We start from the raw sequence: 26,736 nt of genomic DNA, 5'->3' as shown, positions 1-26,736 counted from the left end.
TTAAAACTTACTTTGATATTTGTTGGAATGGTCTAATAATACACTTTTATAATATCGTCTGATCTGGGACTATGGTCAGTAGGCCTGTTAGCTCAAGTGTTCTTTTCTATTTTTAAGGTGGCTTTTAAGATTTCTTTGTGTACGTCAGGGGGAGCTTAAACAAATTGAATTCAGTTAGATTTTATCATATACCCAAACGAAGGAGGAATGCGGTCTAAGTTGCATAACCAGTTAGATTTATGTACCATCATTTGAAATACTGCAAAACTGTAAATGTGGGTAACATAATGCTCTGAAGTCATAACTTGTATGTTTTATGTCTTGCTGGAGGCAAAGAAATTTTAATACTTACTTGAAGAACATCTAGCATTGTGAATTTTAGATGCCTGGATTATCTAATTTACATCTTATCTAATATTCACTACTTAGGACCTGACATTTGATTTCTAAGGTTGAAATCATTTACACATCTTTCATTATTTGTGATTTATTAAGAATTAGGATAAATAGCGTTTTTTTCCCATGGTTTTATGCAAGTGACACTGGTTTTTCTCCTGTGGTTTATGAAAGTGGCCAGCCAAGCCATTTGCTTTGTTGATTTCTGGGTGGCTGCAGTCGGCCTTAAGGAAGGAAGTTTTTCTTTGGCAGAAAAGGCAAAAATGTGTTTATTCATTCCATTTGTAGTAACATTGATCCAAAAGGAGCTTTTGAGGAAAACCAGAGTGGTTAAGCTTTGAACATAAATAGTTCCCGTTCATCTCCTAAGTGATAAAGAAAAGTAAAAGATTTAGGATTAATAACATATAACTTACAGACAATACAAAGTTCTGGGGCAGAAGTTGCAAACTGATGGTTCGTCAACCAAATATAGCTCTTACCCTGTTTCTTTTGGCCTACCGAGTGTGTCTAAGACTTATCTAATAGTTGATAATATCTAAAAATTATTTTACATGAATATCCGGCACTGGATCACCTGCATTTTTTAGCATGGCATGTTAATATCAATGGCACCTTTTAGATTAGACATACACCTTTGTTTGCCCTGCTTAGCACTTCCAACCCTGTATGCATTTAACTTTGTAACCCCTATTCTAGATGCTCTTGAATATGGAAATAATAGTAGATCTAATAGTGCTAATGCAGTTGAACCTACAACTTTGAGTTTATATGAGAAAGAATAGTAGATGTGAAGATTTTAGGTAGTGAGAGTTTGAGTGGAATATTGGTTATTCTACCCGCAAGGTGCTGGTGTTAACACCTTCAAGCTTCTAGATTTGTAGATGTCTCAGGATGGCTGATAAGTTCCTGAGGGTATCTCTTATTGCAAAGCCAGTGAGCGGAAAGTGAGCCCCAGTAGCGCAGCTAAGCAGAGGTGCCTTAGCTGGAGTGAAAATGTGAGGTGGGACACAAGAGGTGTCCCCTACACCTCAACCCCTTGTATCTTCCATTAAGAGCCATTTAGTCCAGTCTACTACAAAGCTTTCAAGGTGATGGCTGGCCACAGTCTCTACATTAAACTTATAACAGGAGGGTTAGTCGAATAGTGTTTATTATTTCAGTCCTCCAATACTCATTCTAGATTTTCCTCACCTTCAGCATTTTCCTGGTAGAGTGACCCAGACCTTCTTCCCCAAGGGATCAGTGCCCTTAGTTGCTTTATCCTTGTCTGGCCGTAGTTGCTACAGCTGCCCATTTACAGTTATTGCAGAGCATGGCAGCCCAGTCTAATCCCCCAGGTTCTCAGTATAGTCCCTCCTATCCCCATCGTGTAGCAGCAGCCATAAGTCCTCATGGTTGTTAGGGTCAGTTTACAGGACCCCGCGTCCCCACCCGTGCAACATAGTAACTCCTTCCTTAGCATGCCAGTCCAAAGTAAGGAGTCCAGAATGACCAGATGATAGTTGTTGCCTCAGAATTCTTCCTCTGTCTCCTAGTAGAAACCCCTTTTCTCTTCCCCCAGAATCAGAATTTCTAATCCACTGGAGCCTAAAGTTGTCAACTCTACTTCCATCTCTTAGTTCCTGGACCCGTGTTCCTGTTTATTTGTCAGAGATACAGCACCACATTTCAGCTGTTGGAAGACAGCTGAAAGTGTCAGATCACTTGCCATCTTGGAAGGCAGTTCTCCATCCCTTCAAGATGTCACCAAGCACTTTTATACACAGAAATTGTTTGTTAAATCTAGGTCTCTTGGCTTATAGAATAAACAGTTAAGGAAAGAAATTTTCACATAAAGGTGACTAGTTATATTGGTCAAATGTTTCTCCTCACTGTGTGAACAAAACTAGTTTGTTATAGTGGCTATAGCTGCTGTTAGTTTCAAAGTTAGAATAAATGGACTCTGAAGATTTAGTTTTCCGTAAAACTGTTTTAGGCTTTGAAATAGTAAAACCAGTCTTAGGAGAGGACTTTGATTCACTTGAGTTGTGCCAAATGTGCCTCTGGCAGATATTAGGTTCTTAAATATAAAGATCTTAGTACCTGTAGTAAAAATGATTTTTTAATACGTTGAAACTAAATGAACTTAAACTGTGATAAGAATATACAAATATGCCTCCTTTGATAATTTTAGGCCACTGTTACAAGAATAAAGAGGAATTACTAATTTTCCTCTCCTGTTATCTCCTGCTTCATAAGCTGTGATGAGAACTGTGTACTTTTCTTGGTACACTTATTAGTCTTTGAGTGTCCTGAGGGTGACAGCTAGAGTGTCTTATCACCTAATAATATTTCTCGGGGCTTGACATTATGCCTTACTGTTAGTGGGTCCTCTGTATATAGTTGTTGAGTTAATCCAAGGAGATATAGATAGATATATGGGTGTGTGTGTGTGTATATATATATATATATATTCACACATATGTAGCATATGCTTGTGATATATGATAACAATCATGAACTTTATCATTAGTTTTAATAAAATTAGTTTTAATAAAATTAGTCTTAATAAAATTAATAAAACGATTAGTTTTAATAAAATTAAACTTTGTTTTAAAGTATAGTAATGTTTTAGACTTTCTCTTTTTTCTTTCTTTAAACAGATAGAGGGACAAGAACTGAATCACCAGCACTGGCTGAAGGTAAATATGTCTTTGGGGGAAATGATTATTCAAATACAAATGAAAAGTTATGTTTTAAATAAAAAACTACATTTGCTAAACATAATTTAAGGAAAATGTTCTATACATAATATTGAACTGCTAAAAACGTCTTTAGGAAATACATTGTTTAGTTTCTGGCTTAAAGAGGAAGTAGTGGGGAAAATGTAAATTAATTAGAACGTTTCTTTACAGCTTTCTTTTGATAGGAGAGGTATGTTTTTCTTTGAATTTTTAAAAATCATTTTAGCTATCATCAGGATAGTTGATTAAGAAAGGTCTAATTCTAGTAGTTAAAAAATATATATATTTGGAAGCTAGAAGGAAAGACACTTCTACATACTTTTTAAAATAAGAATTCTACCTGTTTCTGGTTTGGGTCCTTTTTTAAAAGTCTTAGAAGTAAAGAACACAACAACAGCAACAACAACAAAATACTACCATTAAAGGATCCTGAGTACTTAACCATTTATAATCTTGTAATTGTTTTAATTATAACAAGTTGATAGATGTTTGACAATGTAATTTTTCTGTAGATAAACTTCTTCTTCAAGTGAAAATGATCAGCTTAAAAATATCTTTGTGTGGTCTTCCTATTCATCAGCAGAGATATTTGCATTTCGAAACTTACCTGTTTTATCAGAATTGATATGACAGTTATCATAATGATCCTTTGGAATCGTAATCACCTCACCTACTCTGTATGTTACAGTTCAGGAGTTCTTACCCATTTTTTGTGCCACGTGAATCCCTTCTCAGCATAATGATTCTAATAATGACTCATGATTTTATGAGGTAAAATACATAGGATTAAAAAAGAAACCAGTTATATTGAAATACAGTTAATAGTAAAAGTGCAAATTTTTGATAGGGTAATGTATATGCTTCTTACATTAGAGATTCAGCTTTAGCAACAATTCTGCCAAATACTGTAATTTTAAATAGTGATGTTTGCAATAATTGTAATATGAAAATACCTGTAGTTTCCATTGATGAGAAGTTCGTAGGTATTTCTACTACTACCGTGGTTTGTTGCCTGTAGTCTTAATTGAAGGAATTGCTAAATTGCACATAGAGGTTAATGAAGAGATTCCCATCCAGATTCACAGGTCACTGAATTCTCTTTCTGGACCCCAGATTAAGAACTCCTGTTCGTGAAAAGTTAGCTAGACCTTTCTTTCTCCATCATATTTGAGTAAGTGTAGTTTTTTATATTCTGTATAACTAATCTTAAAGAAGTGGAATTACACATCTGTTTCTTTAGAGATATCCTAATGGTGTAGGCTAGAAGTTCTTGAGACAGCTTTGAAGAAACTTCTTTTTGGTGGTCAGTAATCACAGAAACAACATATTCTGTGGAAAAGGGAGTAGAAGGTAAGTGTTAAGCCTTTGAGAGTTCCTGCCTTCAAAGAACTCCCATTCTAGTTCAAGGAACATGAAATAAACATGTAAAAAATAAAATATCAGTTTGAGAAGCCAAAAGTTTAACAAGAGAAATGTCACAATTAATTGCCACAGGAAGGATGCAGATAGTAAGTGCTCTAATGTTTGTGTGATGGAAACACAAAAAAAGGTCAAGACTTGTAAAAGTCACCAAGTGTTTTGCAGTTACTTCAGTAGTATGAGCTGTACCACGATAACCTACCAACCTAGGCCAGGAAGAGTGTAGAATGGTGTGACTAAATTTGAATGTTTGTCTGGCAGCTTGTAGCTGACCTCAAATAAAGGGAATGGCAGATGTATTGATGTTTGGTTGAAGCAAAAACACACTAATATTTGTTTTGAAGGGGACATGATGGAGTATCAGACTTTTGTTTTTTTTGGTTGTGGTACTTGATTTGTTCTATCAATGTGATCTGGCCCTGATGTCATATTTTAAAGATGTTCCCAAAGCTGCACTGCCAGGGTCATTGGATTAAGCCCCATTTTTTAAAAACTAATTTGCTGCTTTTGCCTAAGTCACCAAGTGTCTTTAGTATTCAGTTCCTTCTTTTACAAAATTAAAGAATTGAGCTACATGATTTCACATCATTTCATGAACCCTGTATTCTGGGCTCAGATTTTCTGTTCTTTCTGATTCCTTTCACTTCCCCCCTTTGTCTTTCCTTTCTCCCTACCAGCAACTTAAGACATATGGTAAAAATATTCAAAGCAGTTAAGTGATTTGAACTTTGGTTTATATAAATATTGCCCTTGTATATGCTATGTGAAACAAAAAGTTATAATTATTAGATAGCATTCTTAGTTCAAAAAAGTTTATATATGATATATACATCCTGCATTTTGGTCTTACTTAATGGTTTCAAAAATCCGTTTAGGTGCCGGCCCCGTGGCCGAGTGGTAAAGTTCAAGTGCTCCGCTTTGGCAGCCCAGGGTTTTTCCAGTTCTGATCCTGGGTGTGGACATGGCACTGCTCATTAGGCCATGTTGAGGCAGCGTCCCACATACCACAACTAGAAGGACCCACAACTAAAATAGACAACTATGTACTGGGGGGATTTGGGGAGAAAAAGATATCAGGTCTTGTCTTTTGAAAATAATCATGGCGTATGCATTTTTAAATTTACTCATGGACTCTGTCTCTATTCTCCAACTGCAGTAAAATAATAATTCTTAAAATGATGTAATGAAAACGTATATATTAGGTTATAATTACCATTTCCTCTGCAAGATCAAAGTGGAATGAATGACCTTTGCTGGAGTCTTTAGCATTAGAAGAGATACTGATTTATACATGTAGAAAAATTGTTGAAGTACATACTTTAAAATTATATAATTATAGAAGAGAAAATTTATAGTTTGTTTGTGTATTCTGTTTGATTGTGATGAACCTGGAGAAGTTCTATTTAAGAGAATGATTTTAAGTGAAGTTCAAGAACAAGTGAAACATATGACTATGCCCTCCTATAATTTTACTGTATTAAATTCCTTTAGCAAGCCAGGCTCAACAGAAAGACCTGATAAATGGTAGAGAAGTGTTTCAGGACATCTTTTAGTTGCATCTTAGCATTTTTCTAGTTGTCATATTTGTTTTTCTTAAAATTTTCTTTCTGAGAATTTTATTCTTAGAAATTTTGGTATTAGTATTGAGTTAATTTCTTCCAGGAACACTTGAAATTTTTCTTTACTCTTTTTGGATGAGTTACGTATACTTTCGTTTGTGACTAAGAAGCGATATGGCAAAATGGTTGAGAGAATTGTTGGGAGCCAGGTTTGCCTCAGTGAGAATTTCAACTTCACTGCTTACTAATTGTTGACCTTTGGCAAGTTACTTAATCCTTCTGACCTTCAGGTTGTTTGCTCAGAAGTAAAGTGAGGACTGTAGTACTAACCAACCTCATAAAATAGTTGAGGATTTTATAAGATAATACTGTATATATAGTACTTAGCATGGTATGTGGCACAAAGTAAGATTTCATTTCTTGACTTTTACTCTCATTTAGTACTTACAGCACCCAAGGCCCCCTGCAAAGGTGCTTTGGATACAAAAGTTGTTATAGTCACACTCAGGGAAAAATGGTTCTATTGCCCTTAGTTCTTTCTGTTTATCGTGTGAGAGAAGGTCCTTAAGATGAGTATTTCCCAAATAACTCCTTCTAAATTTTATTCTCTTTCAGAAGCTAAATCCTTCGTAATTACTAGACAGGAGATAATCTTGGTTGTGATTTTTGCATTTATGAGTATATATGTATAGTCTGATGGATAGCTTTTCTTTTGACTTCAGTTTAATATATTTTAAGGTATTTCAAATATTTAATGGGTTGTCAAGTGGTACAGGGATTGTTTGTTTAGTTTGATTCCTAGAGGCCAATGAGTACTGGGACCAATGAGGAGAAATTAACCAGTGGGTAACTTTCAGCTTAATACAGATTTTGTGTGATTTTTGGTGGTGTGATTCATGTTGGATTAATTCCATTTTAGCATGCCATGGTCAGTTTGGGCTGCTATAACAAAGTATCATAATCTAGGCGACTTATAAACCACAGAAATTTATTTCTCACAGTTTTGGAGGCTGGAAGTCCCGAGATCAGGGCACCAGCACAGTTGGGTCCTGGAGAGGGCCCACTTCATAGACAGCCGTCTTCTTGCTGTGTCCTCACATTGTACAAGGGATGAGGGAGCTCCCCAGGGTCTTTTTTATAAGGGCACCAGTTCCATTCATGAGGGCTCCACCTTCATGACCTAGTCACCTCCCAGAGGCCTTAGCATCACATTGGGCAGTAGGATTTCAACATATGAATTTTGAGGGGAGACAAACGTTCATAGCAGCATGGATGGTCCTTTCCTGGTCTAAGATTCTCTTATTCATTGATGATTAGATATGAAGCCATTCTGCCTGATGTCTTCCACTCTTCATAGTGATATTAATGTTAAGCAGAGACCCCAGTCCACTAAAAAAAAAATGAGGGATACCTCATTTCAGAGAATACTGTATCTTTTAACTCAAATTATGAGAGAAAGAAAGTAGAAGGACAAATTTTAAGAACCTCTTAACCATTTCAGTTGTAGTGGGGTAACAGGGAATGGTGCTTATTCCTTGTCTGCCAAATTCTGGCAGATTTAATTGAGATTGGAGGCCTCCTGCCTTTCCCTTGCCTTCCTCCACTTAAATCTATCTGGGGAAGAAAGGATGGTGGCAGGTGTGGATCTCATCTTTTTGCTACCATGAGGCCTCCTTATCTGCGAGTGAGGCCCGAGTTCCTTGCCTATTTTGCTGTAGTTTGGTGACTAGAAGAGGAGTCCAGAGGCTCGTGTTCCTGGAGGGTGAGGTGGAATGTTTATATGTACTGGGCAAAAACATTTCTGTAGTCCTTGGTTAATCTCCATGAAAAATATATATAAAAAGGTGCTATTTCTGAGGATGACTGTTGGACTTAGGATAAGAATTTAAGGATTTTGGCTTTCATTGCTGTAATACATAAGAACATGAGAAACACAAATGAAGGTTACTTCAGCAGTGATAAAGAATATTGAGACAAAATATAATTGCTGTCCAGACCAGCCTTACTGTGTTAGTAATAAACCTTTGCCTGATAACCTTGCCCTTGATTGAGTTTCCTAACTTTTGTGGAACTTTGTCTTTGAATTATTCCTTGGTAGGCAGTACATTCCATAAGCTTACTCCCTACTCTGTAAAGTTTCAGTTTGTTTCATTTGACCTAAAGCTATACCTTTTATGGGATCCTCTTAGTTTAGGTATGCTTTTCTTTGATAAATAAGCTTTTTTACTTGAATTGTAATTCATTTGTTAATTCAACAAATATTTATTGCATGCTGGCTGTGTGACAGAATGTCTGCCAGGGGTTAGCGTTTCAAAGATAAAGAAGATATAGACTTAGATGTATGAAAGAACATTCCTATAAAACTTAAGTAACTGACATGTTCTATCTTTTATAAACTGTTCTACAGAATGGAAAGAGCTAATATATAAAATAGGCTTGATAGCAAAACCAGTCAAGAACAGAGAGAAAAATTATAGATCGGTTTTACTTATGAAATAATCTAAAGTGAAATATTAGCAAACCAAATTTAGGAATATTTACATTTATAAATGACCAAATAGAGTTGATCCTAGGAATGCAAGGATGGTTTAGCAGTAGAAAATGTGTTCATGTAGTCTGCCATATTCATAGATTAGATGAAAAAATGGTTGCTATTATAAAGGTGGCAGTTCTGCCTCAGAATGATGTTTATGATATCCCATTTTTTGTGGAAGTTCACAATCACATGGGTGAATAAAAGGCCAAGAATAGCTAAAACAATTTTGAAGGTGAATCGTTGGTTACACAATAAGCACAGACCACAAAAAGATGAAAAATTGGACGACATGTGGCAAATGGCACCACTAAGACCTATTACAGACAAGGAGAAAGTATTTACCATGTATATAAGCATCAGAAGATTGGTATCCAGAACTCCTATTTAGAATTCCTAAAGCCCAGTTTGGGGGAAATAAAAATGGGTGGTATATCAGTTGGATTTGAGTGAGGAAAACATCCTACTCTAGGTATTTCAAACAGAGGAAATTTAATATAGAGGATTGGTTACAAAGGTATTAGACTGCAAGAGCAAAAGGGGGAGGGGGAGGAATAAAGTGGCAAAAAAAAGATGGGGTGATGCTACTGCTACCAGATGTAAGCTGCTGCCACCACTGGACTGGAACCCACAAACTACACCTGCTTCTGCCTCTAACTGGGGCATTAGATACTGGAATCACCCCCTCTGAACTGCTCCTACAGCAACTGCTGGTCTGCCCTGGCTGGAAATAGGAAGCTTCTCTGTTTCTCCCGCCTTCTCCTCACCCTCCAGTGCCCCTTATTGGCGTAACCTGACAGGAGCCCAGCTGGCAAGAATGTTTGGAGCATGTGATTTACAGATTCTAAGCCTCAGCAGTACAGAGCAGTGTGTAGAAAGGTAGGTGTGGGACTGAGAGATAGTGAGAAAATAAATGGCACGGGTGGCAAAGGATATGAATTATACATTTTACAGATGGCCTGAAAACATACAAAGCAATGCACATTTTTACTGGTAATTAAGAAAATACAAATTAAAACATCAATGAGAAATTTCATAATCTAAAAATTAAAGCTTGAGGGTTTTGAAGCATGGGGGAGAGGAAATCTTTTACTAGTGGAGCACTGAATTGATAGAAGTACTTTGGAGAGCAATTTGGCACAATCTAATAAGGTTACAGCAGCCCTTTGATTTCCAGATTGCTGTCCTGTGGAAACTCTTGTACATGAGCACAAGGATATGTCGTGTGTGTAAGGATGTGTAAAGCACAATTTGTTAATAGAGAAAAATTGAATATGCATTGTCCCTCAGTAGGGGAATGAATAAATAAACTTGTTTTTTGAACAGTGAAATAATATCTAACATCTAAAATGAGTGAACAGGGATAATTCTCAAAACACCATTGAGTGAGAAAAGTGAATTTTAAAGGAATATGGACAGTATATCATTTATGCAAATTGAAAAGCACAACAGTATTATGTTGTTTATGGACACATACATTTGTAGTAAAAATTTTTAAATATGTTTGGAAAGGAAGCATACTTTTCAGATACTGATTCCCTTGGGAGATGGGAGTGGGGAGGAGAGGAAAGTTGGTTGGGGGAGACAGGGAGGTTAACTGCACAAAAGAGTGGAGAGGTATCTGAAGCAAATATGGCAAAATGTTATTGCTTTCATCTGGGTGATAGAGTGTGTGAATATGATGGGTTTTTTGTGTTTGAGTTATTTTCTAATTTAAAGAAATAGAAAACAAGAAAGAATTAAGTATCAGCCTTTTGGGGAAGCCATTGGTTAGGTGTTCCTTTTTCTGTGTTCATAGTGTCGTTTTCATACTTCTGTATGGAAGCATGCCACACTTCTCATCTGGTCTCTTCCGCTTGGATGTGGATTTCCTCTATGCCAGGTATTCAGTATCTGTTACAGTGATTAGCAGACAGGAGCTAAGGAAAGGTGGTTTGATTTAAAACAGCAGTAACCACCACCAGGCATTGTGGACACTAGATAAAGAAGTATTCCAGATTTTATATAATGGTAAGGTATTTTATTTAGTAGATCATCCATGTGTTGTTGCGTGTGTACTGGAAAGAGTTCAGGCACCTGAATTCCAATCCACTGGTTTTGGTTGGGCATCTTTGTTGAGTCACTTGTGTTCTCTGAGCATCAATGACTTTACATTTTTAATTTTTTAAAATTATTGATGCATACATAAGAATGTATATACCTTTATTTGTAAACTTAAAAACCTAAAAATAAAAGACTCTCATGAATCCACCAGTAACTGTGGGACTAGAACACGGCCCAGATTTCGAAGTCGCCCCAGTCTATGTTCTTATCTCTCTCCAGGATAACCACTATCTTAAATTTTGTGTTTGTTGTTCCCTTGCGTTTTAATATATATATTTTACCGTGTATGTGTGTATATAATTTTTTCATGGATTTCAAAATAGTGGTAAGTTTTAAGAAAATGAATTTAGAATACTGTTTTTTGTCTAATGATCATATATTTTCAAGAGAATCCTTCATAATAAATCCTTGTACATAGGCAATTTTGAGTTTTGGGCTTCTTTTGCATATGTCCATTACACACCATTCTATAAATTCCTAAATTACTTACCTTTGAACTTTGTACTGTCCCTTTGCATATCCTATGTCTGTACCTGATGCAAGACATTTTAGCAAGAAGCATTTCTTTGCTTTCTTGTTCTATGATTGCAACTTAGGCAGTAATTTGCATTGGTGTTTTAATTTTTAATGGCTGGAAGCATGGAAGAGTACTAGTACTAGTAATCTCTAAATCATACTCCAAGGTGCTGTGACAGTCTGATGGAATACTAATTAATTAGGGTTTACTTCCGTTTCAGGAGCAGTATTGGTCTCCGAATTTATTATATTCATTGCACATGGCCAGGCATCCTAGTGAGTCTTTTATTTAAAATAGCTTAAATAAGATTTTTCATTTTAAAGTACTAAATCTAAGTGTATCCACTAGATGTCAGCATTAGGAAAGATGCAGCGTAACGTATCGAGTCACAACCAGAAACAATGTGGGAGATTCAGTCTAATAAATAAATTGACTTGTGTAAAGTCATGTATTTTGTGATGGAATCAGGAGTAGAGATCGTTCCCTTCCCTTGTTTGTTTATGTCACGTTTCTTTAAGGCAAGTAACAACTCTATGTAATTACTAGACTAATAAAATATATTGATCTCGACATGTGCTAGGGATTCATGCTGAGATTTTAGTACTACTGTGATGGTATTGTAGCTGCGAACCCAGCATTAATACCTGAATCCTGCTTCTCTTCCTTTACATTATACGGAGGAAAGAGAATCAAAGGATCACTTTATTGATAGCTAAACTAGTACCTGATGATAGATTAGATGGTGTTGGTAAGGTTAGAGATTCAGCTACTCTCTAGAACTTTCTCTGTATCAGTAAGATTTCAACCAGGAAAGCTTGGTATTTTACTTGCTAGGTATTTTAAAACAGGGGACTTAATATATGGGTTTATTTACGCAAGTGTTGGAAGCCTGAACAAAAAGAGGTTACTGAAATCTGAGTGTTTTTACTAATAACATTTCTGACACCTATTCTGAACTATTTTCCAGCACAACTTCTGACACCAAATATGTGACTTTTTTCCCCACATTGATCAGTTCTCCACTCTCCAGACACCAACCGGATGTCCTAAAATTCATTTTGATTCTGACACTAACTCTGTGGAGTTAGTGCAGACCCCACGGGTTAAGGGCTCTTCACTCCAGACGCCAATTGCAAGTCCCAGGCCTACTGTACTTCTCACCAGCCAGCTATGAATTGAGGGTTCCCATGACCTCCTCAGCAGATTCGATGATTTGCTCTAATGGCTCACAGAACTCGGAAACACTTTGCTTGCTAGTACCAGTTTATTAGAAGGGGTTTTATAAAGGGTACAAATGAACAGCCAGATGAAAAGGTACATAGGGTGAGATTCGGATATGTCCTGAGTCTAGGAGCTTCTGTTCCTGTGGAGTTGGGGTGTGTTACCCTCCCAGCATATGAATGCATTTACCAACCTGAAAGCTCCTCAAACCCTGTAATTTATGGGTTTTTGTGGAGGTTCCATTATGTAGGCATGACTCATTATAAATCATTGGCCACTGGTGATCAGCTCAATCTCCAGTCCCTCTCCCCTTCCTGGAGGTCGGGAGATGGGGCTGAAAGTTTCAACCCTCTAATCATAGCTTGCTCTTTCTGACAAACAACCCCCATCTTGAAGCTATCTAGGGGCCTGCCAGGAGTCACCTCATTAAAACAAAAGGGGCTCCCATCACCCAGGAAATTCTGAGGGATTCGAGAGCTCTGTGTTAGGAACTTGAAGATAAAGACCAAATATATATGTCTTCTTATATCACTTAAGGTAACTTAAATATTAAAGGTAACACAGGAAGCAACCATTCATTCTAGAGCTGGGGGAACAAAAGGGAAGGGGTAGGTTAGGCAGAATTTAGGAGCTCAAAGGAGGAACCCTGTGAGGCTGGAGCTCAGACCTCCGAAGGGGGCCTGCCACTACACTGCTGCTACGAGTTCCACACAAAGCTAGAGCCTAGAACCATCGCTGTGTTTTGCATGACAGGAAATGCTGACAGGACTTGACAAACAGAAAGGAGGACCTTCTTTCTTCCCATGTTCCAGTTCCCTTTTAGTCTCTCCTATTGATGGAACCTAAGGAGAAGTCAGCTGACCAGTGGCTAGGAAATGTACTTTACAGCTTTTTAGCCCCAGCATCACAAAGCATATTATAGAAGGATAGGCTTGGGGATGAGAGAGAAGTGATAAATAACCATCAGCATTCATTTATCCATGTTGATTTAAGTACAATGATAACATTTCATGCTTCTCAGAATTCTAGTTCTTGGATAGCTCATGCTCAGATTGTCTGTGAGTACAGATGGAAGGATAAAAACCCTATGAATATAGACTCCCAGAGGGGATGCTAAATCTACTTATTTTATCAAGTTCAGTGGAACCAGGAGTGGGGAGAGAATTGAAGTCCTGGGAGCTCAGGTTCTACTTAAGCATGTTTACGATATAAAGATCGGAAAACAGGAAGGGCAAGATAAAAAGGGAAATCTTGGTTATGACTTAATGAACAGATATTTGTTGCCCATTCGTTGTCCTTATGCTAAAACAAGATACTGTTTAGCAACTCCTCTTGTTGGAAAGAAAGGGGGTAAAGAAAGAAGTGGAGAAGCAGGTGCAGGAGGAAGGTTAGGGTGTGATGTGCATTTGGAGTGCTATCAGAATGCGTAATGTAATGTCAGGGTAGTTATTACAGATGCCTTATTGGTGACATGCTTGAGCTGGTTATTTCTCTCCATTATACTGGTGTGCAACTGTTGGAGGTTTTCACTTAGAGTTAGTAGTTTGTTTGATACCATCCACTGCTATGTTCCTGATGTGAGTTGCAGCCATATCAGAAGCTCAGAAGGAATTGTGATTATACCTCTCCTTTAAATTATTGTGTACCTAACTGGTCCTTCAAATAAAAGAAATGTTACTGGATCCTACCTGTTTATAGTTATTAAGTTAATGCAGTAGATATTTATTGAATATTTGCTCTGCACTATGTTGAAGATTTGCTTTGTGTGCTTGTATCAGAGGTGCACAAAATATGCATTTGGACAATAAGGTCAATATTCAGCTAAGGCCAAAGCTGAAAATCATCATAGAATAAACTTCTGGGATATATTCATAAATCTGAAAATTTATCAAAATTTAAGTATTACAGTGTTATTAATTTTAATAGTTTTTGGGGGGGGTGAGGAAGATTGACTCTAAGTCAACACATGCTTTGCTAATCATCATCTTTTTGCTTGAGGAAGAGTGGCCCTGAGCCAACATCTGTGCCCATCTTCCTCTGTTTTTATGTGAGACACCACCACAGCATGGCTTGATGAGTGGTGTAGGTCTGCACCTGGGATCTGAACCTGTAAACCTGGGCCGCTGAAGTGGAATGTGCCAAACTTAACCACTACGCCACCAGGCCAGCCCCAATAGACAGATTTTTAAAGTTTGACATATTGAAAATTTTTTTTCTTGTACTGTTGTCGCTGCTAGATTACTCCTGGAGTTCCTCTACTGTTCATTTGCAATATTAAATCAACATTTGCTTTCAAGTGGTGATGCTGCAGTTTCATAGAAGCACTTCTGAAAACAAGACTTGTGCGTTGTTTGAAGAAGATGGTGCTTGAGTGTTTTCAGAAGCAGGTGTGTTAAGTGAGAATGTTGATATCATTTGAATTTTTTTGAAGGTCCTACTATTTTAGCTTGTACTTGCTGCTTTATGCAATCACTTGAGAAATGTTTGTCCTTAAACCCTAGATCTAGAAACATGACATTGGAGTTAAGTAACTGGCTTTCAGGATAGGAAAACTGTGAGTTTCTACCTGCCTTTCAACTTTGCCTTCACCTGATTTCAACATTTTCTGTGTGGTAGATTGATTAAGAAGGCTCTTTTCAACATGTGTCATATAATATTTCTAGTTCCTCTCTAAGAGCACATCAGTTTGGTCATTTCTTCAACAGGTTTAGCAGGTGAATTACTTTCTCTGAAAGAACCATTGCTCATTAGTAGTTTTTTTTCTGTTGGCATTATTATTATCTTCAGAGTACAGTATTAAAACTTTATGTTAAAGCAGATTCTTTAACATATAATAACTGCTTGATTGAGTATCTGACAAAGCAATTCCAGAATCTCTTGTATATCTGCTAGTTTGTCTTTGAAAGGAGAATTATGAAAGTGATTCACTATATTTTTGCCTCCGCAAAATATTATGTTTTGTTATATTACATTGTGTTATAATCAGTTTCTGAACATTCAACTGAAGAGTGTGAACAAAATGTAAGCTCTTCATTCCCTTAATCACTCCTGACCTTCATCAAGTGTGTTCCATTGTCAGTAAAAATTGCATCATATTTTTCCTTACTGATTTTCCATTCTGTTAATATTTCTTCAGATTCATGGTACATGTGTATGAGAACTAGAAATTTCTTAGCAGACAAATAGAGCAGAAGCATAGTTGAATTCCACATTAACCCACCATCTTGTCAATTTTAAAGACTTCCAATTGTTTCTACAGGTCTGAATGTCTGATGAGATAGAGAAATAGCATATTTAATATTCAGTAATATTTTTATTTGCAATAGAATATAATTCAGGAGCATTTTATAGTAATATGCTTTGTAGAAGATCTTTTTGCCTAGGATTCAGAACTTGGATAAATATAAGAAATTCTTTGTCTTCAACACTAAAAATGCTTGGCAGTTTCTAGTGATCATTTTTGACACATTTTTTTCACATTCACACATTTTTAGTCACCATAAATTGGAAGGTATGGAATTGTATTAAAGCATTCTTATGAAATCTGTTGTTTTGGAGTTTATTATTAGAACAAAATATGTTTTCAGTATCTCCTTTCTCTCGAAAACTTCATGTTTTTTTTTTTTTTAAAGATTTCATTTTTCCTCTTTTCTCCCAAAGCCCCCCAGTACATAATTGTGTATTTTCAGCTGTGGGTCCTTCTAGTTGTGGCAGGTGAAATGCCGCCTCAGTATGGCTTGATGAGTGGTGCTATGTCCGCACCCTGGAGTTGAACTGGCGAAACTCTGGGCTGCCAAAACAGCATGAACTTAACCACTCGGCCATGGGGCCAGACCCTCATCATATTTCTTTATGTTCTTTATTCAGTTATCTGGGTTGAAGATGATCATGGATGTTGTCTTGATTTTGGAGTTTGTGCTCCTCATAAAATTTTGAGGGGGCAGAATTGACACTCTGCTTTTAATTCTTTCTCCGATAATGTGAAGAATTCCCAAATAGGACTTTTAAGGAAGACTTAAGGTCAAAAGGAAATTAAATACAATTTAAAGCCACATTTTAAAGCTTATTTTATTTAATGAGATGAATGCCATTCAGTTTTACAAAGATCAGAATTATGATATAGGCTAGTCTCTATTCTTACTTGTATTTTGGAGCCATATTTGTGGCTGTAGAAAGATAGTATGTTCTTCCTAAATGACCTTGACAAGCTCTAGACTTTCTTGATATTCATATTATCTGTCAGTTTATTTCCCTAATATTTAACATTTCAAACGTTCTTAGGTGTGCATATAATTAATAGTTTTTACTGAGAGAGAGAGACAGACAGACACTCTTCGTTGATTTGACTGGGGAGGCAATGAGCTCCTTCTAAATTCTCAGGGCTTTTTTTTTCAACTCAGCTTTCAATTATCAATATTTATTTTGGTCTTTCCTCTCCCCTCCTTGGAACACTCCTATAACTTACAGACAATTTTTTGTTTTCTGTATATATTTTTAATCATGCATATTCGTCTAATATTTATGACTGTGTACAACATTCCAGGCATTGTTTTAGGTGCTGGGGATAGAGTAGTGTACAAAACAAAGGCCCTTCCTTCTTAATGTTCTTCTTGCCTGGAAGACAGAGTAAATAGATAATCAGAGGAATGAATGTGTGTTAGATGGTGATAACTTATCAATTTGGAAAGAGGATAGAGAGGAGAAGATATACCATAGATAGATGGATCAAGGAAGCTCTCTCTGAGATGGTCTAATTAAGCAGTGACCTGAAAGAAGTGCAGTAGCTTGTCACTGAAAGGTCTGTGGACAGAAGATTCTGGGCCAGGGAAAGATAAGTACAAAGGCTCTGAGAAGAGAGAAATCTTCCTGTGTTTGAGACGCTGCGACAGGCTGTTGTAGAGAGTGATGGCAGATGAGAGGAGAGTGAGCCCAGGAAAGATCATGTAGGATTTTGTGGGACCTGGTAAGGAGTTGGGATTTTATTCTGAGTACATTGCTAAGTCACTGCATGTTTTTAAGCAGAGAAAATATGTGGTCGATTTATTTTCTTAATAGATTGCTTTGCCTCTTAGAATAAGGAGAGACTGTAGTAGGAGGCAAAGGTAGAAGCAGTTGGGAGGCTTTTGAAGTAATCCTGGCAAGAGGTGATGGTGGCAAGAAGGAGGTAAGATGAAGTGTCCACTAAGCTAATGAGAAAAGTGTATTGAGGAAGTGGGAGTGTCAGTTATGTCAAATGCTCCGGAGGGTGAAGTAAAGTGAGGAGTTGAGAATTGACCATTGATATTAGCAACAGGGAGGTTGTTTGATGACCTTGCCAGAGCAAATTTGGTGGTGTAGGGTTGGGCAAAAGCCAGTTCTTAGTGAGTTTAACAGAGAATGGAAGGAGAAGAATAAAACACAATGAGTGTAGACAACTCTTCTTAAGGAATTTTGCTACGAAGAGAAGCAGGGTGGGAGCTAGTGAAGGAAATAGAATCAAGGTAAATTTTTGTTTTGTTTTAAGATGGAAGAAATAACTGCATGTATGCCAAAGGGAAGAGTACAGAAAACGAATAGCCATAAAATAGGAAGGAAACTCAGGAGAATATGTCATCCTAAATATCAAATGAAGAAAGTGTTTCAGGAAGGAGTGAATGATAAACTGGGTCAAAGGCTGGTAAGAGGTCCAGTAAGTTGAAGTATGAGAATTGTCCTTTGGATTCAGCCAGATGCAGGTTTCTGTGACCCTGACAGGGACCAGCTTCATTGCAGTGGTGAGAATAAAAGCCAGATTGAAATGAGTTGAGAGAATGGGAGGGGAAAAAGTAGAAAGAAGTAACTACAGACAGCTCATTTGACAAGTGTTACTATAAAGGGGACAGGCAAGATGGCATGGTAGTGGAGGGGACGGGAAGCCTTGAGTAGCGAGTGGGAGAACGGGTACCCTTCAGGAAAGGTTATCCATCAGGAACAGGTGCAGAGGGTGGAGTGAGCGGTACTGATGAAGAGGTGGTAGAAAGGATAGTAGATGTTTCTTTTTCTCTTTTGTAAAAAACATAGTGAGGTCATTTCTTGACTGTGAGATTGGAGGATAGATTCTTGGAGGTTTGAGGAAATTTAAAAAAAAAGCCTTGTGGAATGGTCACCTGGTAGAGTGGGAGAGTAGATTGACTGGAGATATGTGGTAGAATTGGTAGGCAAATTGAGGATGCACTTCATGTTTGTGGTCATATGTTTAAAGTAGTGGTTCTTGACCAGGGGCAGTTATGCCACTGGGAGATATTTGACAATATCTGGAGATGTACTTGGTTGTCACACCTGGGTGCTGGGGTGATACCAGGTATCCAATTGGTAGAGGCCTGGGATGCTGCTCAAAATCCTGCAATGCACAGAGCAGCCCCCATGACAGAGAATTATAGGGTTCACATGTTGTTAATGCCAAATTTAAGAAACCCTGATTTATGGTAAAGCTAGTCAGTATGTTTATGAGTGTTTTTTCTTCTCACCACTCCCCTGAAAATGCTTATTAAGCTTGTAAACAGGACATGGAAGAAAATTGCCACTAAACAGAGTCATTCAGATTGTGTTAAGTATGCTGAAGGAATAAGTTGGGTGATGTGATAGAAGGTAATGGGACGAGGCTGCAACTACTATTGATAAAGTTGGCAGACAAAAGCTTCTCTAAAGAGGGGATGTTCAAGTTGAGACCTGAAGGATGAAAAGAAGCCAGCCATGGGAAAATCCTTAGGACTGGCATTCTAGGCAGAAGCGAGGGCATTATAAAACCCCTGAGTTGAAGAGTAAATGAAGTAACAGCATCTCTTAAGAATTTTCTAGAAAGAGAGAGGAAATAGTATAGTATTAGCTGTACCGTACAGTTGTGTTTCTATTGGCTTCTGTTACTCTAATTAAGGAAACTTTTTTTCAAATGTTTTATGGGAAAATGGTCTAATGTATTTATTAAGTGCCTTTTGTGAGCTCAGAAATACATTCCACAGACTACCGGCCAGGAAGAGCATGTTCCTTTCCAGATAAGTCTCCAACTTTGAAGCAAACATGTAACATAAGAGCTCATAGTCACAGAATTCACCAGAAATATTATAAACACTTGAGGTAAATTATATCTGGTTTCTGTATATTAAATTTGCATTAAATTTCTTCTTAGTTTATTTAGTAAATATTTATAGTATTTTGTTTAAGTCCAAAGATTACAATAAAAAGAAATTTGAAAGACCATTCTTTAGCTTTTTCTTTCTAAATTCAGATTGTAAGACTTACAGTTTATTATTCTAAATTATAATGTTTATTATTTACTTTGAAATATTGCCTCTAATATGTATCACTAGTATTTTGGACCAAGTTTTGTATAATTTGAAAAATCTTTTAAACCTTTTGGTATCTTTCATATCAGATTTATTTATCTGAAACTTAGAAATCTTGTTAGTCAGAACTCTTTTAGATGCAGATGACAGAAACCCAGCTCAACTAAACAGATAAAAGGGAAATCGGTTGAAAGAAACTAGGATATGTTAAAACCAGAGGAAAATCTAATAACTAAACTGGGGGAAAAGGCAACTGGAACTCAGGAGCAAATGGAATCAGAAATTAATGACTTTAGGACACTTTCTGTGACTCTCCGCTGCATGTTGGCTTCGTTCTTTTGTGACAGAGTGGCTTTCTCTGTGGCAGGAAACGTGGCTGCCACACATAATCTGAAGCCTCACATTAACAAGTTCTGCTACTAGGAACAGATCCTGTAGGTCAGTGCGATTGCTCTGACAACAGCCGAAGCAATAGCAGCAAGTGGATTGCCAGGCGTGGTGTTAAATATTTTGCTCATATTAACTCATTTAATGATTTTATGCACCCTCTACAGTAGATATTATTATTGCACACATTTTACGGATGAGGAAACTGAGGCATGGAGAAGTTAAGAAACTTGACTAAAGTCACAAAGCGTGGAAGTAGCAGAGCTGGGGTTTGAACTCAGGCATTTGGTACTACCAGAGCAGACAGTTAGCTATTGAAATCAGTCACACTGAGGAGATGGAAGGTTTTTTGTTTGTTTTGTTTTTGGCTGAAGAGTTAAACTATGTAAGACAGAGATATGTTTATAATTTTTTAATTTATCCTTATAAAAAAGATATGACAGCTGATATTATAACAAGCTGTTTTCAGATCTTTGAAAAATTCTCAGTTTTTGTTCAAAGGGACGCACATGGTGTGGGCTGTGCACACAGCATGTGTCCTGTGTGCTGTGTGGTAGAGGGACTTTCTGCCTTGGATTGCAGTTGTCCTGCATCAGTGGTTCTCAGCCAGTAGTGATTTGGCCCCCAGGGGACATCTGGCAATATCTGGAGTTATTTTTGGTTGTCGTAACTTGTATGGTAGGTTACTACTGGCATTTAGTGTGTACAGGCCCAGGATGCTGCTAAAAATCCTACAATTTGAAACAGACCCCTCACCCCCCAACAAGAATTATCCAGCCCCAACTGTTAATAGTGCTGAGGTTGAGAAACCTGTGCTAGATAAACTGGACCATTTTCAAACTAAGTGTCTCTGTTTGGGATGAAGAGGTAAGAAGAGTGAATGGGTCAGGACCAAATATGCAGGGTGAGGGCTATAGGGTCACATTAGGCTAGAGTGCCTCGAAGGGAGGACTAAATAGTGGAAGAAGTTTGCAGGAGATGTAGGAAAGTGGAGCAGACAAACTTGGCTAGTTTCAGCGTTCTCCCTGAGGATCGACTGCGTACAAGTAACAAGGTAAGGAAACCTGACCTCTCCCTTCTCCCTCTCTCCTGTGCCTGATGACAGTCTCATAGGACTAATTTTAGAACAGCATTTCAGCAATATTCTTGACAAAAATGGGCCTTGTGATTTATTCTGAATTATAACGTTGAGATTCATTGATCAGTTGAAGACTCTGGTTTGTATTAAAAGAAATAGAGCCGTTATTATTTTTCTTAAATTATTTTGTGATTTTTGGGTTATAATTGTACAATAGCGAACTTTTATTGAATGCTTTTTGTATGCCACTGTGCTAAGTCAGTGCTTAATCTCCTTGAATTCTCATGATAACCCTTTAAGATAGTTACTATGATTATGTATATTTTACTGATGAAGAAAATGAGTCCCAGAAAGGTTAACTAACATCCTCAAGCTCAAACAGCTAGTAAGCTAGAGTTAGAATTCTAGTTTGATTCCATAGACTAAACTCTTAACACCAAATGGTGTTAGCTTTTTCCTCTTACAAACAATTAATTTCAGTCTTTTCTCATGCTTATTTCCCATTTGTAGTTGAAGTTTTGTTACTACTAGGTAATTCTTTGTATATTTGGTCACAGTTCTTGTTAGAGAATTTATATATGTTTGGAAACAGATATTCCATATATGTTTGAAAACTTTTAAAAATGGAAGCTGTGAAATATCCTATTTCCAAATGGTTCCTAAAAAAAGTCTATTGAATAAATTTAGTAACCAATTTGGGGTAATTATTTGGATGTGATGATTTTGAAAAAATGCGTATATTTTCCCTATATGTAAAAGCTTGGTGGTATTAAACTTTTTACAATGTATGAAATAATTAAGATGAAATATTTTCCTCTTAGTTTTAGTCTTAGCTAATCCATCTGTGTAAAACGTTGTACAAAATCTTTCCAGTGAAATTCTGTGTAATAAGGATTTTAATATCAAAAATATGGTAGATCTCTACCTCTGCCATTGGGAGAATATTGTTTTAAAAGAGAGGGGACCCTTCAGTATTTATCATATTTGTGAATAAATTAGATTAAACATTTTCTAAGAAGTGTGTGTGTGTCAGTCCATCAGACTTTGACCTCTAAAGCAGACAACTGTTACGCATATACATATACTGTTATTTCTTCTTGGGGAAGCTTAACATTAGGAACCTGTGCCATTGTGCAGGGAGTAGGTGGAGGAAGGGTGGACAGCACAGGTGGACAAAAGTGCTCACTTTTTACAGACTGCTTGTAATGGGGGTGAGTAATAAGGTGTCTTCTTTCATTGATAAAAATATTGTTACTTTCACGTTTTGTTTCATTTGCACTTGGCAGCAGTTCCATATTTGGAGAAAAAGCACTGGGATTCCGGGAGGGGCGGGTGCAGGGAGCCCATGGTCTGCCTTCCCTTTGGTCACTGCACCTTCCAGGTGTGAACCTGGTTTCCTGGATGTTCCTGACACTTCCTTCCACCTTCTTCCTCGCTGAGGCATGGCAAATTCGTGGGCAAGATTTATGCCGATGTCTTATTTTTACTGTTTTTCTTCTGTAAACTTACTAAGTTGTGATAATTGCTGGCTCCCTTTTTGCTTGTTTGCTGTGTTAACTTCTAAGTTACATACTTTGTGTGGTTGTATATAGTTGAAATTGTTGAAAAATCAATCTATGAGTTAAATAATAAAAAGTTTGATTAATCTTAGGAGTATAGAAGATGTAAGAAACATTGGTTTATGTGTGGTAAAATTTTTTAAATGGGTCATTAATTGATAATCCCTTCAGTCTTTAATGGTTAAATGTGGTTTGAATACTGTCTTCCTTGTATTCCCAGTAGGATTTGATTCTGCAAGAAGGAAAATATCCCTATTATTTAAAAATAAGGGTCTCAATATTTACTTATTTGAGAAATCTATTTTTGATGTTAATTTAAATTGAGAATAAATGCCTCAAACATTTTAAAGGAGCACAGTCTGGGTAACCCGAAGGACGAATTCATGCCCTGGCGTAGATATTAATCAAATGTAAGCATTACAAGTTGTATGTAAAAATCTAACCTTTTTTCCAATCTTGATTTATGTAACTTTTTTGATATGTGGAAAAGAGGGACAGTAACCATAAACTCAGAGCCAAATGTGCTTTTGTTGTTCCAAATTTTCAATGCTAGAAGCATATAAACCTGCACCTGTTGGTAATTATGAGCAAGCCAGCCTTTACCGAATCCCAGGCCTCTGCTTAAAATTTTTTTACTGGAACTAAATGATGTTGCCATTTTTATTTTTAGGTTTGCTGGCATGGGTAATCTCATTAAGGTGCTAACCAGGGACATAGACCACAATGCAGCACATTTTTTCTTGGACTTTGAAAGTAAGTCTCTTTAGCCCTTCACAGCTGGTGCATAATGGTAAAGGTGAAAGATAATTATACTCACACCGCAGTGAAGGCCAGCCAGAATATTTGTTAATAAAATATGGGGATCAAACAAAGTTTGCATGATTTTTTTCTTAATCATAGGCAAACATCACCATCATATGTATAATTCTTTAGTTTTTCATTTGCTAAAATCATGTTGAGTCTGTAGCCAGTGCTGTCCTTTCATTAGTCCATGAAGCAAGTAGCCTTATGATGAACATTCTAATAGTATGCCTTAGTGACTCTGCCTAGCAATCTGTTTGCTTATAATCCGATGATAATTATATAAAAAATCAGAATTGTGCTGCGTATCCAGAATCACTACTTTAAATAACCTCTACAAATTATTAATAATCCAAATTTGGTTAGAAATATATGCTCTATTTAATGGCATACAGGCAGTAAGTTTAATATTTTGCTATTTTAGCGTGAAATGCAAAGGTGAGCTGCGGCCAAAGTCTTAATATTTGGCTTTGAAAGAAATTGTTGTTTCAGTGCAATATGAAGATTACATGTGAATAATTATTGATCAGAAATTTCTTTTTCAGAAGACTAGCACTATTGGAATACTTACAGAATTTTTCATTATAAGGCCATTAATGAAACTTGTCTTGGGAGAATTTTGAGAAGAATTAGACCAACAGTTGTGCCATTGTGTGCAGAAAAACCACATTTCACCTCTAGGTCCTACATATCAACACCTTGAGAACCCGGTTTGCTGTCTGCCAGAGCACAGTCTGGGTAACCTGAAGGACGAATTCATGGCCTAATGAACATTTTCCCTGTTATTATTTTCTAAAAAAAATAAATTTCAAATGTTCTTTTTTATAAAGGGATATTTTCTCTTTTCTCATTCTTGTCTTGACAGGTACCTTAACATGGGGAATCTTCTTAAAGTTTTGACATGCACAGACCTTGAGCAGGGGCCAAATTTTTTCCTTGATTTTGAAAGTGAGAAGATGATTTTATATCTATTTCTCTTTGCCTGCAGTAGACTGCGTTTGTCTTGCACTAAATGAATGTTTCCACTTTGCCATCTTTTTAACTGCTTTGCATGACTGAGCTATGAATTGTTTGAGTAAAATTTCTGGTGCCTTCTAGAACTGGAAGTCATATTCTGTAGACTAAATTGTGATAAAATGTTTTTACTTGAATTTTTTTGAGATTCATATCTGTTGGACATTATAATTTGAGATCTCTAATGAAAACATTTGAGATTCTCTAATGAAAATATTCTTATGAAAAAATTTTGATGGAAAAGACAAATGCTACTTCAAGATTTGTTAATAGAGGCACTATTTGGGGGAAAATTTATTGCAACTGAGAAAAATTGACTAGGTTTCACTTACTCTGTGTACCTATTGAAGTATTTTAAATACAAATCTGTTCATGAAGGCCATTCAAAGCTCAGTAATTTGGGCATAATATTAAAAGGTAAGTGTGAACCTGAATTATTTAATCTTTGCAGATAATTTGAAAAGTGGAGAAATTCATTATATGCATTTATTTCAGGAATTCATTTTTTTCTAACTCTAAATAAAAAGAAAAATAATGGGTTCACAGACCTTTAAGTAATTTGCCTTCTGTTTGTTTTATGTTGCATGACCTATTGTAATATGGTCTAAGAGTGGCAGGTAAGTGTCATTGACCCTCGTGCATGTTGAAAAGCTTTTGCTTTTTTGGCTGTCAGTATTGCTTTAGCTTGTCTGGTTGTCAAATTGAGGACAATGATATTAAATTGGTGTTTTAGTGTGAATGTTGCTGTTTTAACTGATCATAAGAAAATTGTTAGGAAAGGGTGAAGAGATAGCCCTGAAGTTATAAATCATGTGGTCCCTTGGATTTTTATCTGAGATTAAAACATTTCAACAAATTTTCAAATACTTAAAATTTAAGACCTTTTCTGGTTTTAAAAACAAAATAAAGAAATTCCTTAAAATAAGTTCCCAGAAAGTCATTACATTTTTCATCAACTTCAATTTAGTTTATGTGATATTATACAATTCATTCTATTTTATGAATAATTTAATGTATTTTTTCTTTAAACCAGGACAATTCATATGAACACATCAATTTATAGCTGATCTCCATTTTATGAAATAATTTGGTCTCTGATATTTTTCTACTTTGATTATGTTTCTATAAGTGTTCTGTTATAGTTTGGGTACTGTGTGTAGACTAGTAATAGTAATGTCAATATCAGGACCATATTAAATTGTTGGGTTTTTAGGGGAAAATGTTATTTAAATGAATATTTTCTTGACCCTTCGCAACAATTTAACCGGGCTATTTTAAGTGCATGTTTAGCATGAATTTTAATCAGCTTGGGGATGTTGAGCAGATTGCTGACTTGAAGATTATCCTTTCAGATGAGGCAGCTTACATTAGAGCTATACTTTAGTTTATTTGCGTCTGTTTCAATCTTGGTCTTGTATATCTTTCTGCTCTTCTGTCTCCTTTTTACTCTTTGTCTCAAATTCTTTACATTTGCAGAATCTTGGCTTTGATATAGTCAAGATCTTGTTCAAGACTTGGCACTTGATCTTTTTATAAATGTAGCATTATTTTGTGGTCAAGTGAGAAGCATGAATTTACTGTAGTATTTAAAATATTATTTTGTCTTGGTTTACCAATCTGTGGGGGTTTGGATCATTATCCTTAAAATTTAAATAGGTAATTTAGTGGCAGGAAAAGGTTAAAATTGCTAACTGCACCAACAATAGCCACAATGAAGATCCATATATAAAGTGTTAACTTCTTAATGGCAGATATAAATTAAAAAATGGTATTTGTTGACTGTATCAGCCAATGTAGAACTTTTGAGTTGACACTTACTGGTATACTGTAAATGAAATTCAGTGCAAACACACTATATGTAGACAAGAGTTTGCCCACTATTATTTCTTATTTAGATTTTTAAATGTTTGCTTTTGAGTCTGACATTAGAGTTCTCTTAATCAATTTTACCTCTCATCTGGATATTTGCATATTTGTCTTTTTGGAAATATGCATTTGTGAAAGTTTACCTTATCATTAGGCTACTGTAGTGACTTTAGCCCATCAGGTGGGTCCTCTCTTAAACTGTTTTATACCAGACTCAAAATGCGAATACAATTAATTTGCCAGTTCCTTATGATTA

At 36.4% G+C, this 26,736-nt stretch overlaps 1 protein-coding gene across 27 annotated transcripts in view; it reads left to right on the top strand.

Annotated features, from left to right (window-relative positions):
- CYRIB (CYFIP related Rac1 interactor B) overlaps positions 1-26,736 on the top strand; it is a 154,613-nt gene that overhangs the window by 98,271 nt on the left and 29,606 nt on the right. For 7 of the 27 annotated variants that reach the window (XM_070630949.1, XM_070630972.1, XM_070630974.1 and 4 more), the window contains one exon: positions 3,042-3,080. In XM_070630949.1, coding sequence (XP_070487050.1) covers positions 3,042-3,080 — 39 coding nt within the window. Of the gene's footprint in view, positions 1-3,041; positions 3,081-14,711; positions 14,862-23,469; positions 23,553-24,465; positions 24,549-26,736 lie in introns of those variants that run through there. The other 20 variants (XM_070630955.1, XM_070630950.1, XM_070630954.1 and 17 more) reach the window with 6 other exon arrangements.

Source organism: Equus przewalskii, chromosome 8 (assembly GCF_037783145.1).
Source record: "Equus przewalskii isolate Varuska chromosome 8, EquPr2, whole genome shotgun sequence".
NCBI lineage: Eukaryota > Metazoa > Chordata > Mammalia > Perissodactyla > Equidae > Equus > Equus przewalskii.
The sequence above is the reverse complement of the archived record's forward strand: the minus strand, read 5'-3'. Positions and strand labels throughout refer to the sequence as shown.